Genomic DNA, 14,767 nt, shown 5'->3' on the forward strand with positions numbered 1-14,767 from the left:
TACTAAAATTTAAAATAGATATATATGTTATTGTAACAAAAATGAAATAGTAAAGAAAAATATAAGTAAAAAGTCTCACTTCTCAGTGTGTCTTGGATATGTTTTTTATACTGGTTAGATAAGCCCTATTCTTTTAAATGAACACATATATAGGGTCGCAACATGATTTTTAATATTTAAGTTATTTGATTTTTTCTATTATAAACAATGACCCAGTGGGTATATAGCCATTCTCTATGCATGTATTTGCCCACATGTGTGACAAGTTGTAGGATAGATTCACAGAAGTAGAAAGGACTGAGTCAAAGGGGGTAAATATTTCCAAATAGCTATCCAAAATTGTTGCACTGGTTTACTCTCCCAATAAGAACGTGCGTGTGTTTTCCTACACTGTCGCCAAACCTGAGCATTACTGGTGTTTTATCTAACCTTACCCAGCCTTTCCCATTAAAAAAGTTTAAAATCCAGTCTGTCTGCTTAGAAAGGCTATCTTTCCCATGAGGTGATTTTAAAATAAAAATCTGCTTTTTAACTATTTTATTGTTTCATTTAGCTAATTTAAATTTTTGGCTGGCAGGAATTTATTTTTATATAAGTGAGATAAGGATCAGATGTTAGTTTTGTTTTTTAAATGCCTACCCATTTGTCTTATCACTTTTTACTGAATGATGTTATTTTCTCCATTGAGTTGAATAGTCTCAGAATCTGAAATTCAGAGGTTGTTTTTGGTGAACAAAGGCTTTTGGCATTATTTATAGTTAAGCTTTTCCCTGACTATTTTATGCTTTTCTTGATATGAAAAGTTCACATGGACTCAAGGCTCAAATTAACCACCTAGTAGAATTTCACTGAAAGGAAATTTGCATCCTATACACTTTTTATCCCAATAGACTAGTTTCTCTGAGAGACGAGTGAAAGAGCATCTTTATAGTGAAGAAGGGAGCGCCTCTTGTCCATTTGCTGTAAGCACTGGTGAGAATTTGGGAATGTGCTTGACTACTACTTGGAAACTCTATCAGGAATCTTCTTCTAAAATTAACCTCAGGATTTGGAAAGTGGCCTAATGCAAGCCTTTTATACTGTGATTATGACCCAGAGGTTTGTAGCAGTAAAAAAAGATACAAGCTAGATCTGAGCTGTCTAGACACCAGGAGTTTGTCTCTAAAAAGGGGGTTTATTCAAGATGGCTAAGTGAAACTTACTGTGATAGTTTGAGGTGGCGGGTAAGTTGGGACATATAATAAGTATAAATATAATATTTTCTATGTACTATTTTCTTGCTGGCAATTCCTATAAATTGTACCTTTCTAAAAATTAATTTGTCAAGTTGATCATTTGCAAGTAATTTTTTGACTGCTGTGCAGTGATCAGCAATAACACGTATTTGTTTATGAATCTAGGCATGGTGTCTGTCTTGGACTTGATGCAGGGGGGCTTCCCGTCACGAGCTTCATTCCATGAACTCTACAACATGTATAAAAAGTACATGCCAGACAAACTCGCAAGGCTAGATCCAAGACTGTTTTGTAAGGTACAAATATCACCTGAATTGAAATTTCTTAGCTATAGGTGTCTTTCTTTTTAATTACTGGTTGTCATTTAACTTTTTTTCTTTTTCAGGCTCTTTTTAAAGCTTTGGGCTTAAATGAAATTGACTACAAGTTTGGGTTAACAAAAGTGTTTTTTAGACCCGGCAAGGTAAATACATTTTTACTTTAAACTTGAACATGATGAATATGAATAGTTGGGAGATAGGAGTCAATGAATATTTTTAAGTGTTTAGTGATTTGAACTATTCTTGAATTATATGATCACCAACAGCATGCATATTATCAGTATGTGAGAAGTTTACAATGTGTAATGCTCTGTACAAGTTTTACAGTACTTTTCAGCTTTGGAAATAAGGGAATGAGAGCATCGTTTGATTGGAGTTTTCATTGTTTTATTGGATTTTTTTTTGTTTTGTTTAAATAAGGGTTAGCCAGACAATATTTATGTTTTAAACAGTTGAAAGCTTTTCTAAAACATATTAATTCAGCCTTAATAATTAGAAACTTCTCAGTACTTTTGAGTCTTCATTATGTGGAGAACAAGTTCTATTAGAGAGTGATAGATGTACAGGGTTTGGGAAATTGGATTAGAGTTTGTGCTAAAATGCATTTCTCTCAAATGCTAGAGTGAGTGTATAAATACTTTTGTATGTAACATAATTTTCTTAGCCTCAGCCATAGTTTTAGTATTTACAGGTTCTTGTGCTAGGTTACAAGATTGAGTAAAGAATATTTCAGAACTAAATAGGTATAATATAGAAACACCTAAATGCTATTCAGAATCAGTTTATCATTTCACCACTTCTAACTTTTTAAATATTTATTGAATTACATTTTCATAATTTTAAACACATTTGATATTATATAATAGTCAACTATACCTATTTGACTCAGCAAAATCATTAATAAATATCTCTAGTGCCTTAAAGACTACACTAATCATAATAAATCTGATTTTACATTTTTTGGGCATGAAATAAAATCTGTGTAATGCATTAGTAATATATATACTTTCCTGTGACTATTTTTACTTCAGAGAACCCATACCATTTCCTATAAAAATTTAAGAAAAAAAAAAGATTATGTAAATATTCATTGTTGGCTTAGCTGTAATCATATATATTTCTCATAAACTCAACATTTATTTTATTTCAGGGCTATAGTAATATTTTAGAATTAACAACCTGATAGAGAAAGCACTTGGTCTTGTTTGCTTCCAGATAAATTGATCAGTCAGAAAGAAAAGTTAAAAGCACAAGGCATATGTTCACAGATCTTTAGTCTCATTATGTTAACTTTAATTTTGATTATAAGAAACCATTATATTGATAGGTGTGTCACCTCAATGCATTATAGTAGGATACAGCGATTTTTAACCGGTGTGCTGCAAGCATTTTTAAAACATGCAATACCTGAATATTAAGTCAGGGGCACTGCCCTCTTTTCCATTATATTATCAAATTAAAAAATGACAGCAGCCAACACAACAATAGCCATCCAGTGTGAATGAATCAAAATGATATCTATTTTTTTGTCAGATTGGTAAAAAAATATGTTTTTGGTGTGCTGCAGAATTTTAGTAATTAGTTTATATGTGCCATGATATGAAAAAAGTTGAAAACCACTGGTGGAATATTTTGTAAAGGATAGAAATTATTATGTGGTTTGGTGATAAATTGTGGAAATGAAATATTTTATTAATTATTAACCTAATAACTTTTATTTGTGTTTTCTGTCTCTTGGTAACAGTTGCTTATCTCTAAAATAGGGATAGGGTTTGGAGGAGATGGAATAGGTTTGGTGGCACCTGACATTATATGGCTGACCTTGTCACTGGCCAGGAGCTATGTACAGATACTGAGAATGTGGATGAGCCAATTTAGAGACATATCAGCCTTTCTTTTTTAATTCTTTTTTTCAGTAAAAGCTTTTTGCTAACCATCTCTAATTGTCATTTAAGATTTTTTTTTCTTCAAATTTTAGTATTGAATCTGCTAACTATCAGTGAGCCTCCCACTTTTCCCCTCCAAGTTCCTGAAGGAAGAAGGAAGAAAGAGAGAGGCAGCTGTGTGATGCAGTGTATTGGGTTTGCTGTAGACCCCACTGAGGCTTGGGATCATTTCCAGAAAGTTAGATGTTGGGTTTGAGTTCTAGTTATTTTGTATCTCGGTGTGTTTAAGTCTCTTTATCTTTTAATATTGATAATAAGTTATTTTGTTTCCTAGTTTGCAGAATTTGATCAGATTATGAAGTCTGACCCTGACCACTTAGCAGAGTTGGTTAAAAGAGTCAACCACTGGCTTATCTGCAGTCGCTGGAAGAAGGTTCAATGGTGCTCCCTCTCAGTCATCAAATGTAGGTGTTTTCTTCCACACCAGGATCTGTAATTAGTTTGGAAATGAATGGTGTGTGGGATTTACAGAGTTGTCTAGCAGAGAGTGCTGGATAGCAGGGATTGCATTGCCTATTCACCTTGTTTTCCTGATTCTTCTAGATGGGTGTTTGTGGACTTTCTCTTTTTGAGTGTATGTGATACTTCTTAATTTGGATGTATGATAGGAGAATTAATTTCATCGTGTCCTAAACAGAGCAGAAGTCACTGTCTTGATTCTCCCCCCGCCCCCCCCCGCCCCCCCCCCTCCCGCCATCTTTTCCACACCATCCCCTAATCTCTCAGATTTGAGCCAGAACTCTTCCCACCTGCATGGCATCATCAGTATAACATGCCACAAATTTCAGGGTTTTAACGGTTCCTCCTTTCTTGTCCCTGAAATCTTGTCAGTCAACAGACCCTGTTGATTCCTCCCCCAAATACTGTACCGTCTTCCCTCTCTGTTGCCAGTGTCTTAGTGTAGCCCCTCCTCTGCTTGCATGGAGGCTTCAGTGGCTCCCAGATTGGTTTTCCTGGGTTCCCAGACTTCTCTCTCTAAACTAAAAGCCTTGTATGGAGGCTCCCTTGAACGCAGAGCAAAGTCTAAAGTCTTTCAAGATCACAAAGGGGGGGCTTCAGCTGTTCTCTTCACCCTTCTCCTGCCTCTGCTCCCTCAGACCCTGTTCTCTGACACTCTGCACTGAGCTGCTTTCTCTTGTGTTTCTGGCAAGGTTGTACGGACAACTTACCTCTGACCCCAATCAAGGGTTAGGGGCAGAATTTTTTTGGGGGGGATTCTTAGGGTCTATGGAAACCTTGAATTGTAGGGAGCTATTGTGAGTAATTTGATTAAATGTATAATTTTTTCACCTTCCAAACTCACCGAATACCTGGAATAGTGCTAGACACATGAAAGAGATTCAGTGTAAATTGTTTCTTATTAATAGAAAAATAAAATTCCTTTGACCTAATGAAAAGGAACTGTGCCAACGTTATTATTGAGGTGTTTTGTTAGACAATTATGAATGTAGGTAAAAGGATTGCTATAATAAAAAAGGTGAAAGAAACTCTTTCCTCCCTCATTTTCCAAGTAAAATATAAACAAAGTTATGACTATAGTTTATTGCTTTCAGCTTAATACATTGCATGTTGATGGACAACACATTATATTAAAGTTGGCTATACTGTTCCATTTGTTCATGGACTGTGTTGTGCAGTGGTAAAGTCAGCAACTAGTCAGGATCTTTGCAGGATTATAGAGAAGCTCAACAATGTTTCGAGGTCAGAGCAATCTAGGACATCCTGGGTAACTAAAGTTAAATATTAAATAAGTACCTTTACTGTAGGATTGTCAGAAGCTTCACTCAATATGTTCATTGTGAATCTCCAAAAGTAGTATTTAGTTTTTCCTAATTCATATGACAGATGAATCCTTTTTTTTCAAGACATACCTATTAATGTTTCATAGACCAACATTGCCTAGGACAGTTTGAAAGGCAGTGGTGTAGCATATCAAGGGAATAATACATTTTAAATATAAATCTAGTAGTATACATGGTGTGCTTTTACTTTAAGAAGTGTACAAAATTAAATGTTAAACTTCCTGATTTTGATGTCTGGTATAATATGAGAGTACATGTTTCTTGAGAACTGCTTTGTGAAAGTGAGTGGTTTTTAAAACGGTTATAGGACTGAATTAAATGGAATAATTTTCTATCATGCTTTTCTCTTACCATAGTGAAAAACAAGATAAAATATCGAGCTGAAGCCTGCATTAAAATGCAGAAAACTATTCGAATGTGGCTTTGCAAAAGGAGACACAAACCTCGGTAAGATGACTAATAGTGCCTAAAGAATCCCACAAAACCTAATTACTCAAATACGAAATGACTATGAAGTCATAATGAAGAGCGGTAGGGATACTCAGAGTTTTCTCTTTTCTCACCTTTTTGTAAAAAGATGGATTACTATGTTATTTGCATGATTTATTGGAAATGAGTTATTTGATTACTTTATTGCTAGCCTCTTTCTACAAAAGGATTTGAAGAAGCTTACAGAAATTTAGACACTATAAAATGTTGAAATAAATGGAATGAAAGAAGAATGAAAGAAGCTCTTTTATTCTGATTATTTTAGTGACTCGAGTTTCTTGGCAAATGTCACGTTGACATAGTTTTTAAAAACTTTATTAATATAAAAAAAACCTTACTAATGTTATCTGAATTATCTGTAGCAATTGTTTCGCTATAAATCTAGTCTTTATATCTTATTTACTTCTTTTACTATTAATTGATACTCTTTAAACTTGGAGGTCTGAATACCTGTTGATCTTTAATACCTTTTAAAGAGACTAGGTGACTCTTTCAAAGTCTTCTATAATTTGATTTCTCAAAACTTTCAGTGTAAATATAGAAGGCTCCAATCCTGTGGACAGGTATCAATGTCATTCACACCCATATTTGATTATTCTTATTTTTTTTTACTTTCAACAAGTTATCTTGAAAAAATATACTGAGTAATATGAAAACAGGAGTAAAATGTCCTGCTTAATATGTTTTGCATTTTATTAAAATGAAAAATCAATGTATAGTATTGCATAGTGAAATTAGACTGACCAAGCATTATCTTTACAGCATCGACGGTCTGGTTAAGGTGGGCACACTGAAAAAACGGCTTGATAAGTTCAATGAGGTAGTAAGTGCACTGAAGGATGGAAAACCGGAGGTGAATAAGCAGGTCAAGGATCTTGAAATTTCTATTGATGCGTTAATGGCCAAAATTAAGGTACGTAATTTTAATCTAAATGGCTTTGACTTTCTGAAGTGATTTAATATCTTTTGGTATTGGTGTTAAAATTGTATAAAAAAAAATGCATTACTGTGTTAAGGATACAAAGTGTTACAGATATTGAGTCCCAGTGATGACAAGTGATGCTCATTATAAGTGTCCCCTAATGGCTTGAAAATTTCCATAGCAGAACTTTAAAAAGAGCAAAGTTAAGCACTTTCATCTGTTGCTAGGAAAGATTCCTCCCCCACAAAAAATAGTAACTAAAATACTCTTTGTAAAATGCTAAAATGCTATTCTATTTACTTTAAATAGTAATTAGCTACTTTTTTGGTAAGCTTTTGTATAATCATTACTGAGAGAGGATTAATGCAAATTATTTTGTTTCATGTTTTTCTACTTTCAGAAACTAATTTTTAAATGATAAAATTAATGTTATATTAACAATTTGGAGAAAAACACCAAAAAATCCTTACCAAAGTAACACATTTAACTGTTTCACTGTTGTAAATTTCCCTCCCTGTCTTAGTCTATATGCATGTATTTTTGCATAGTTCTTACCCTAATGTACATTTAGTTTTCTTTCCCTATCATCATGCCATATGCCTTGTTCCTATAATTATATTATCTTCATATAGGCTGTATCATAAATTACTTAACTGTTATGAAAATAGCAATTTTCCTCCAAATTTGTCAGAATAAATGGGGCCTTTTTTGGTATTGATTTTCATTTATTTGATCATCAGTGGGATTGAAAAATTTTCTGTATGCTTGTAATTACATTCCATCTGTCTCTTCATATCTTTTTCCGTTATTTTTTAGGGTGTTAATGTTTTTCTCATCTAGCTAAATGAGTCAATGCAATTATGTGGATATAATACCTTAAAGCAAGCCTTTTATTCTATTTCCTGCAGATATTTTATGTAGACAGTGGTCAGTCTTAGAGACAGAATGGAGAAAGAGGAACAAAAGAAAAATGAAAATGCTTTGGATAAGCTTAGCCGATTTTACAAATCTGTTAAGAGCCATCCATGTTTATATGGTATTAAATAAAATCAACCAAGCCACATTTTCTGAAGCCTCACTTAGGAAAGTCATCCAACAATTTGGGATGTATTTAATAATTTCTTAAATATTCATTAAGTACTGTTTGAACATTATTAAAGAGTAGTTAACTGTCAAAATTAGTAATTTCTTAAAAAATAATTGTTACCTACAGTATGTCATTTTGTCCACTTTCGATATATGATTACTTGATTAAAGGAAATAGATGTAGAGATTTGGTGGAAAGGTAACTTTTAAGTGTACAAATAGTGTAATAAAGATAATGGGCTTATAGCTTACCAACTCTTCCAGTCTTTGCTGTGTATGTCCAATTTATTTTATTATAAGGGCACATAACATTAAAGTTACCATCTTAACGATTTTAAAATGTACAGATTCAGTAGTGTTCAGTATATTCACATTGTTGTGCAGCAGAAGAGATAACTTTTTAAGTACATGTTTATTATTGTTTTAAAGTCCACTATGATGACAAGGGAACAGATACAGAAAGAATACGATGCACTAGTTAAAAGCTCAGAGGAGCTCCTCAGTGCTTTACAGAAAAAGAAACAGCAGGAAGAGGAAGCGGAAAGGCTGAGGCGTATTCAAGAAGAAATGGAAAAAGAAAGAAAAAGACGTGAAGAAGATGAACAACGTCGAAGAAAGGAAGAGGAGGAAAGGCGGATGTAAGGCATTCATATTGTCGTTTTGAATTAGAAGCTAACAGAACAGTGAACTCTTGGTGGTGTTGGTTGATATATCTTCTTATTTTTAAGAGTAGTTTTTTATTTGAAAACTAGAGGACCAGTGAACAAAATTCATGCACGGAAAGGGTCCCTAGGCCTGGCCTATGATCAGGGCCAATCAGGTCCCCCACTTCCCCCCTTTCTCCTTTCCTCTCTCCCTCAGCACCCCTCCGCTGGTGTTGGTCACCCGCCATGTTCCACACTGCCCACTGGTGGTCAGAGAATGTCATAGCGAGCAATCGAACTCCCTGTCTTCCAGTTAAACTCCTGAGGGGGAACTTTGCATATTAGCCTTTTATATATATATATAGATACTATAGTCATATGCTGCTTAATGATGGACATATGTCCTGAGAAATGTGTCATTAGGTGATTTCATCCTTGTATGAGCATCCTAGAGAGCTTACACAGACCGAGATTGTATAGCCTACTACACATGTAGGCTGTATGTATGGCATAACACCATTGTATATGCAGTTCATTGTTGACCAAAATGTTGTTGTGCTGCTCATGACTGTAATTTTAGAATACGTTTGAAAAATGGGGGAAAAACCATAATATCCTAACATAAAATGATTTTAACAATAATAGGAATTTTGCTTAGATTCTTACACCTGAGGATCTCTTAACTTCCCTTTAAAGCAGTGACTTGTGCATTATTTAATTAGCTAGAAAAAAGGCTCTTCTACTTTTCTGCAGTTTTAAAACTGGTAACGTTTTGAAAGATTTGCATAATTGGGTAGACAGAAGGAACATGAGTTGTTTAATTGGAGAAGGAGTAGAGGGAAGCACATATAATCAGAATCTTGCAACTAGGCTTTGTAACCAAGTTACTCTAGAGATGTTAAAGGTTATGCAATATAATGTGTTTGTTTTGTTCCAGAAGATTTATTGTCAGTAGAGCCAGATTTAAAAAATGATAATGTATATGGTCAGGAGGTTAATGTGAGCCCCCATTCTGTAACTTTTGTTTATTAATAGTTTAAATTGCCTTCTGAAGGATTCCTGATTTTTCTATAAAGTTTTTGAAGAGTTAGTTTCTTTTTCTTTTTTTTTTTTTTTTTTAAGGAAACTTGAGATGGAAGCAAAGAGAAAACAAGAAGAAGAAGAGAGAAAAAAAAGGGAAGATGATGAAAAACGTATTCAGGTATGTACTGATTAGAGAGTTGAACTGAATTTCTATCAAAATAGAATCTAAAAAATTAAACTAAAGAAGTGAAAGCAAGATCTTGATTTGCTAGATAAGTTGTCATTGGTTTATCTCAGAGATGAAAAGCAATATCTGAAATGGTTATGGCAGGGACTTTGGAGTCAGGGACGTGTGTTAAGATCCAGCCTCTGTCCCTGGCAGAAATTATGACATTGTACAAGTCACAATGAGTGACTGTGGGCCACAGTTCCTCTCTGTGGAATGTGGGTAAATAATAGTTGTATCAAATGAGTTTACACATGTTAAAGCATTTCGAACAGTGTTCAGTTCTGGGCTGGCTTTAGCTCAATGGTTCCTTCGGCTACAAAGACTCCTTGTCGCATTCCCTCATCAAACAGTGTTCAGTTCAATAAATATTAGTTTGTTGTTGTTATTATGCCTAGGGGAAAGCCAGATGAACATTTATTTAAAATATAATTTTAAAACGTACATTCCTCCAGTTAAACAAATTATAAAATATTATTTTATAATGTTGTAGATACTAACAGTAATAAATTAGGATAAGATTCTTTACTCACCCCATTTTTTAAAAAGTCCATGTCTGAGAGTAATTGATCATGTATTTGAGTTTCTTGGCTTTATTAATTTAGTAAAGACCTGGTGCATGAAAATTCATATACTAGATGGTGGATCCCTCAGCCCAGCCTGCTCCCTCTCACAGTCTGGGAGCACTCAGGGGTGGGAGGTGACCAGGCGATCAGGGCGAGGTGATACCCCATCACATCTCTGCTGCTGCCACTGCTGGCAGTGCAAGCCTCAGCCAGCCCTGGTTACCTGAGCCATGGCAGCCCTGGCCAGCTGCCATCTAAAGCTTGCCTGTGCCTGGGGCCCAGCCCTGGATGGCTGTGGGGCTGAGGGGACTGGGCTCTGCCATCTTGTGGCTGTGGGCGCTGCCATCTTTGAGGGCGGGGCAGCCAATTCCCTCCTTATTGGCTATGGGCACCACCATCTTTGCAATGGCATGAGGGTCAATTAGCATATCCCCTCTTTAGCAGATAGGATCCTGAGCACAACCAACACCTTACATTCCTGACATCTGCTTGTCTGGTGTTAGTGTTAGTGTGGTACCTGGGATACTGTGATATTTGGGACACTCATCGTTACGGAATGGTGGAAGTATGGTTTCTCTGCCTTCTCTTAGATTTGGGAAGAGCAAGTATAAATTATAATGTAGAAGAGAATGGAGACTGAAGAGCTTTCCGGTTAGATGATATGTTCCTTACTAAGGAACTTGTCCCATTTAAGTAGCAATGGGAATGACCAAGGAGACATGTGGGGACCCTTGGGTGAACCCGCTTTCTGTCTGTGGCAGGCTGAGGTGGAGGAGCAGCTGGCCCGACAGCGGGAGGAGGAGTCCCAGCAGCAGGCGGTGCTGGAGCAGGAGCGCAGGGACCGTGAGCTGGCGCTGAGGATCGCCCAGAGCGAAGCCGAGCTCATCAGTGACGAGGCCCAGGTGGACCTGGCGCTCCGCAGGTACTGGGCTGGCCGCTGGGCGGGGTGTGGGCTCCCTCTGCTATCTCTCTCCATGCCTCTCACTTCAGCCTGACGGGAATGAACAGGAGAAATCATGCTCCTTAGGTCCTGGTATATTTTAAGTAAAATCATTTAAACCTTATCTGTATCCATTCTTATACCCAAAGGAATGACACAAATTGATTTTATCAAATTTTTAAACTATTGAAGGACAAAACTGATAACTTGAGTTCATATTTTAAGAAAACGTATCAATTTTTACTCTGATATTACTAAAGAATATTGTATCTTAAAACTTCTTGTTTAAGGTAGACATCTAATTTCTAAATACCTGCCATTAAATACTATAATAGAAATCAGTCACTTTATTATAGTCCAGTTTAATATATTTGAGGTTGGTGTTTATTATTTTCCTAATGCAAATTATATATCCTAACATTTGAAATGAGGGGAAATTTTACACACACATACACACCCTATGTATCAGAATAAATACATCTCCTTTTCCAAGAAGGAAGGTTTGTACATTAAAATATTTTGGCTCCTCAGGTTTCTGAATTATCTCTAAATACTATATGTTGTTGGAGTATGGAGCAGTATGGAAGTCCTTATTAAAAGTTTCAGGAAGGCTCATTTTAAATTTAGAATATGGAAATATTAGTTATTTTGATTATTTACAAAAACAGAGCAAAACTAGTTTGTGGAGTTCCTTTATGTGTAGGTATATATGATCTGTACATACGGCGAGGCACATTCATATATGTAACTATGCTTTTCAGAATGTGAGAGCACTGTTTATGACAAAATATAATAAAAAATAGTAGATATTGCTGTTTCCTTGTGAAAGGAAAAACATATATTATAAAGCAGTGCTTAGATTTTATTTAGCTGAAAACAAGATAGAGAAGGAAAGGGTATATTAACTTACCTTCACACTTTTTCTAGTAAGTGACTATATTGGGGAGTTCTGGGGCCTGAATTGTATATGGAGGTATATTATATCTAAATAAACTGAATAGGCCTATCAAGCACAGGTGTTTTAATGATTTTTTAAGCTGTTGGGTTTGAGTCCAATAGTTGGGCTCTTGGTTCACATTTCGCCATAATTAAATCATTTCCATCCATCTTTGGCTTTTGTATGTGCAGACTTAGCTCAGCTGCTGTTCCATTCCTCCCACCTGTGCTACGTCGCAGTGACCGGGCGTCTTTGTGTATAACTGACCAGTGGGCCGTCCAGGCTCTTACAGCTGCCATTTCTCACGTGTGAGGACAGACTGAAATGGGCAGAGCTGGCTGTAGTATGGCTGGAAGTCATTTCTAAAGGGCTCATTCATGTAGTCACTATTGGTATTCATGGCCAAGCTTTATGTGGGAGCCTTTGCAATATTCAGCTACCTCCGGTACCATTCCTGTACTGTGTGTAAGATACTGGCTCATCTGTGCACCGCTTCCCATCTTCAGAAAGATGCACCTCTTCCAAAGCGGGTGGTCTCAGGGAGAGAGTGGACCATTTAGGACCTTCGACAGAAATGACAAGCCACCTGTGATTTAGGTGAAGCAGAATTAGCTAGGGAACGGGACCACAACTAAGTGATTAGGGGATATTCAAGCAGTTGTAACTTGAAGGGAGGAAGAGTGCATCTTAGTTCTCCCGTGGGACAGGCCTGGAGATGCTGTCCCTCCTCTCAAATACCCATTGAAGTGCTGCCTGTGAGCCTCTCTCCCAGGAAGCTTTCTCTGACACCAGGCCTGTGAGTGCTTTCTCCTCCAGATCGCCTGGCTAGTGTGAACTCTGCACTAGAAGCATTAGCGCTGTGTCACGAATGATGTTCCATACCGATGCCCCATGTTTGATAATTTTATCTTACTCCAGGGCCTAACTTAATGTTTTTGAATGTTTATTTTGCCTTGGTTAGTACTGAATTCTTTCTAACAATTTATGAGTAAGAAATCCCTAGCCCTGTTCTTAATGTGTTCTTGGGTTCTGTATGTTGATGGATTCTGCTGCAATAAACAATTTCAAGTTACTTTTCCAGCTCGGGTACCCATCCAGTAACTTCTAAGTAAGAATTATTTTTCACACGTGTAATATGTTTTAAAATATGATCTCAATCAATTACACACATGATCCTGGATGCAAAGTTATGATTTCACGTAACAGGCATACCTTGAAGATATTGTGGGGTCACTTCCAAATAACTGCAATAAAGGGAGTCATAAACTTTGTGCTGGTGGAGGGTCTTGTCTTCAATTTGTAAAAAACACAACATTTTTGAAGCTCAATGAAGCAAATCACAATAAAACAAGGTATGCCTGTATCTGAAATTATGAGTAATCTCACACGTAGATTAAGTAAAGATTATGCACTTTTTAAAATCAGTAAAGTCACTAACACGTAAGTTGGGCACAATCCAGATTTTCACAATTCAGAATTGTTTATGATATTAATTAAAATGTATTCTTTTCACAGAATTAATGGAGCAAGACCCAAAATGACACCGTATGTGGTTTCACTTTTTACAATTTGACTTAGTTGTATAACTTTCTTTTTAACAGGTTATGGATACTTTTTAAGGAGAAATCATTTCCTTATTGAAGTGAATTTTACATTATTTCCTTTTATTAAAAAGAATAAGATAACTCATTTTTTCTTTGCCCAGGAAAGATGTTCAGTGCTCTTGTATGGTGTTCAGTCACAGTAGTTTGTGACTTGGTTTCCTTCTTTGAGTTTTCTAACATTGTTTAAACACTCATTTTGTTCTATGTGTTTTTATTTATTTACTACTTACTGTCTTTATAGAAACAGATATGGAGATATAACTAAGAATATATTAAATATTTAAAGTATTTGAGTCGTAATAGATAGCTTAATTTCCAGCAGGTATGATAGTTTATTTTACTGATATCTAAATAGTTTATAATCTGAAGTTATATATATAATGCTGGTTTTGATGCTGATGTATCTTTTTGTTATGAAAATCTCTCCATAGAAAGAGAATCTAAGTAATATTTGGGATATATGTATAAAATATATTTTTTGCTTATATTTTATACATACTATACATATAACATTTTGGAATATGCATAAATATGAATATTAATAGCTTTTAGGCCCAACTATTATAGTAATGGTTCTCAACTCCTCAGACAGATACCAGAAATGTAAAAATGATGCATGTGTCTGTATAGTTCTCCAAACAGTGCATGTTAAAGAGAAGTAAAAGCTTAGTAATTTACAATGAAGCAATAGTTATTTTAATATGAAAAGTGCTTGGTTACAACTACAGGAAAATGTAATCAAATACTCAAATGTTTGCATGTATACATAGGATTACCATGAATGCAACTACTTCAAACTCAAATTTATATAAGAATGTTACATCAGTCAGTAAATGCCATGCAGCTGTGAACAGTCCTTTGTAAAGTTCTGGACAGAGTTAAGTTCTCTCTCTCCTTTTTGCAATAGGTGCATTCTTACAGAAATTATCTGAATGATAAAACCAGGCAAAAAAAGTTCTTCCACATGTAAAACTTTGTTTCCACGTAAAACCGTGTGTGTGTGTGCACTTCACCTCAATGTGTGAGC

The 14,767-nt window shown here is 35.6% G+C and overlaps 1 protein-coding gene across 3 annotated transcripts in view; it reads left to right on the top strand.

The window, feature by feature from the left end:
• The window catches only part of MYO6 (myosin VI), a 137,288-nt gene that overhangs the window by 108,851 nt on the left and 13,670 nt on the right, over positions 1 to 14,767 (top strand). For 2 of the 3 annotated variants that reach the window (XM_084889240.1, XM_084889241.1), the window contains exons 21-28: positions 1,401 to 1,531; positions 1,621 to 1,698; positions 3,776 to 3,905; positions 5,660 to 5,750; positions 6,555 to 6,705; positions 8,230 to 8,438; positions 9,567 to 9,645; positions 11,021 to 11,181. In XM_084889240.1, the coding sequence (XP_084745366.1) occupies positions 1,401 to 1,531; positions 1,621 to 1,698; positions 3,776 to 3,905; positions 5,660 to 5,750; positions 6,555 to 6,705; positions 8,230 to 8,438; positions 9,567 to 9,645; positions 11,021 to 11,181 (1,030 nt within the window). Of the gene's footprint in view, positions 1 to 1,400; positions 1,532 to 1,620; positions 1,699 to 3,775; positions 3,906 to 5,659; positions 5,751 to 6,554; positions 6,706 to 8,229; positions 8,439 to 9,566; positions 9,646 to 11,020; positions 11,182 to 13,217; positions 13,245 to 13,651; positions 13,682 to 14,767 lie in introns of all 3 variants that reach the window. The other variant, XM_084889242.1, reaches the window with a different exon arrangement.

Source organism: Pipistrellus hanaki, assembly GCF_964339955.1.
Source record: "Pipistrellus hanaki genome assembly, chromosome: 7".
In the NCBI taxonomy this organism is placed as follows: Eukaryota; Metazoa; Chordata; class Mammalia; order Chiroptera; family Vespertilionidae; genus Pipistrellus; species Pipistrellus hanaki.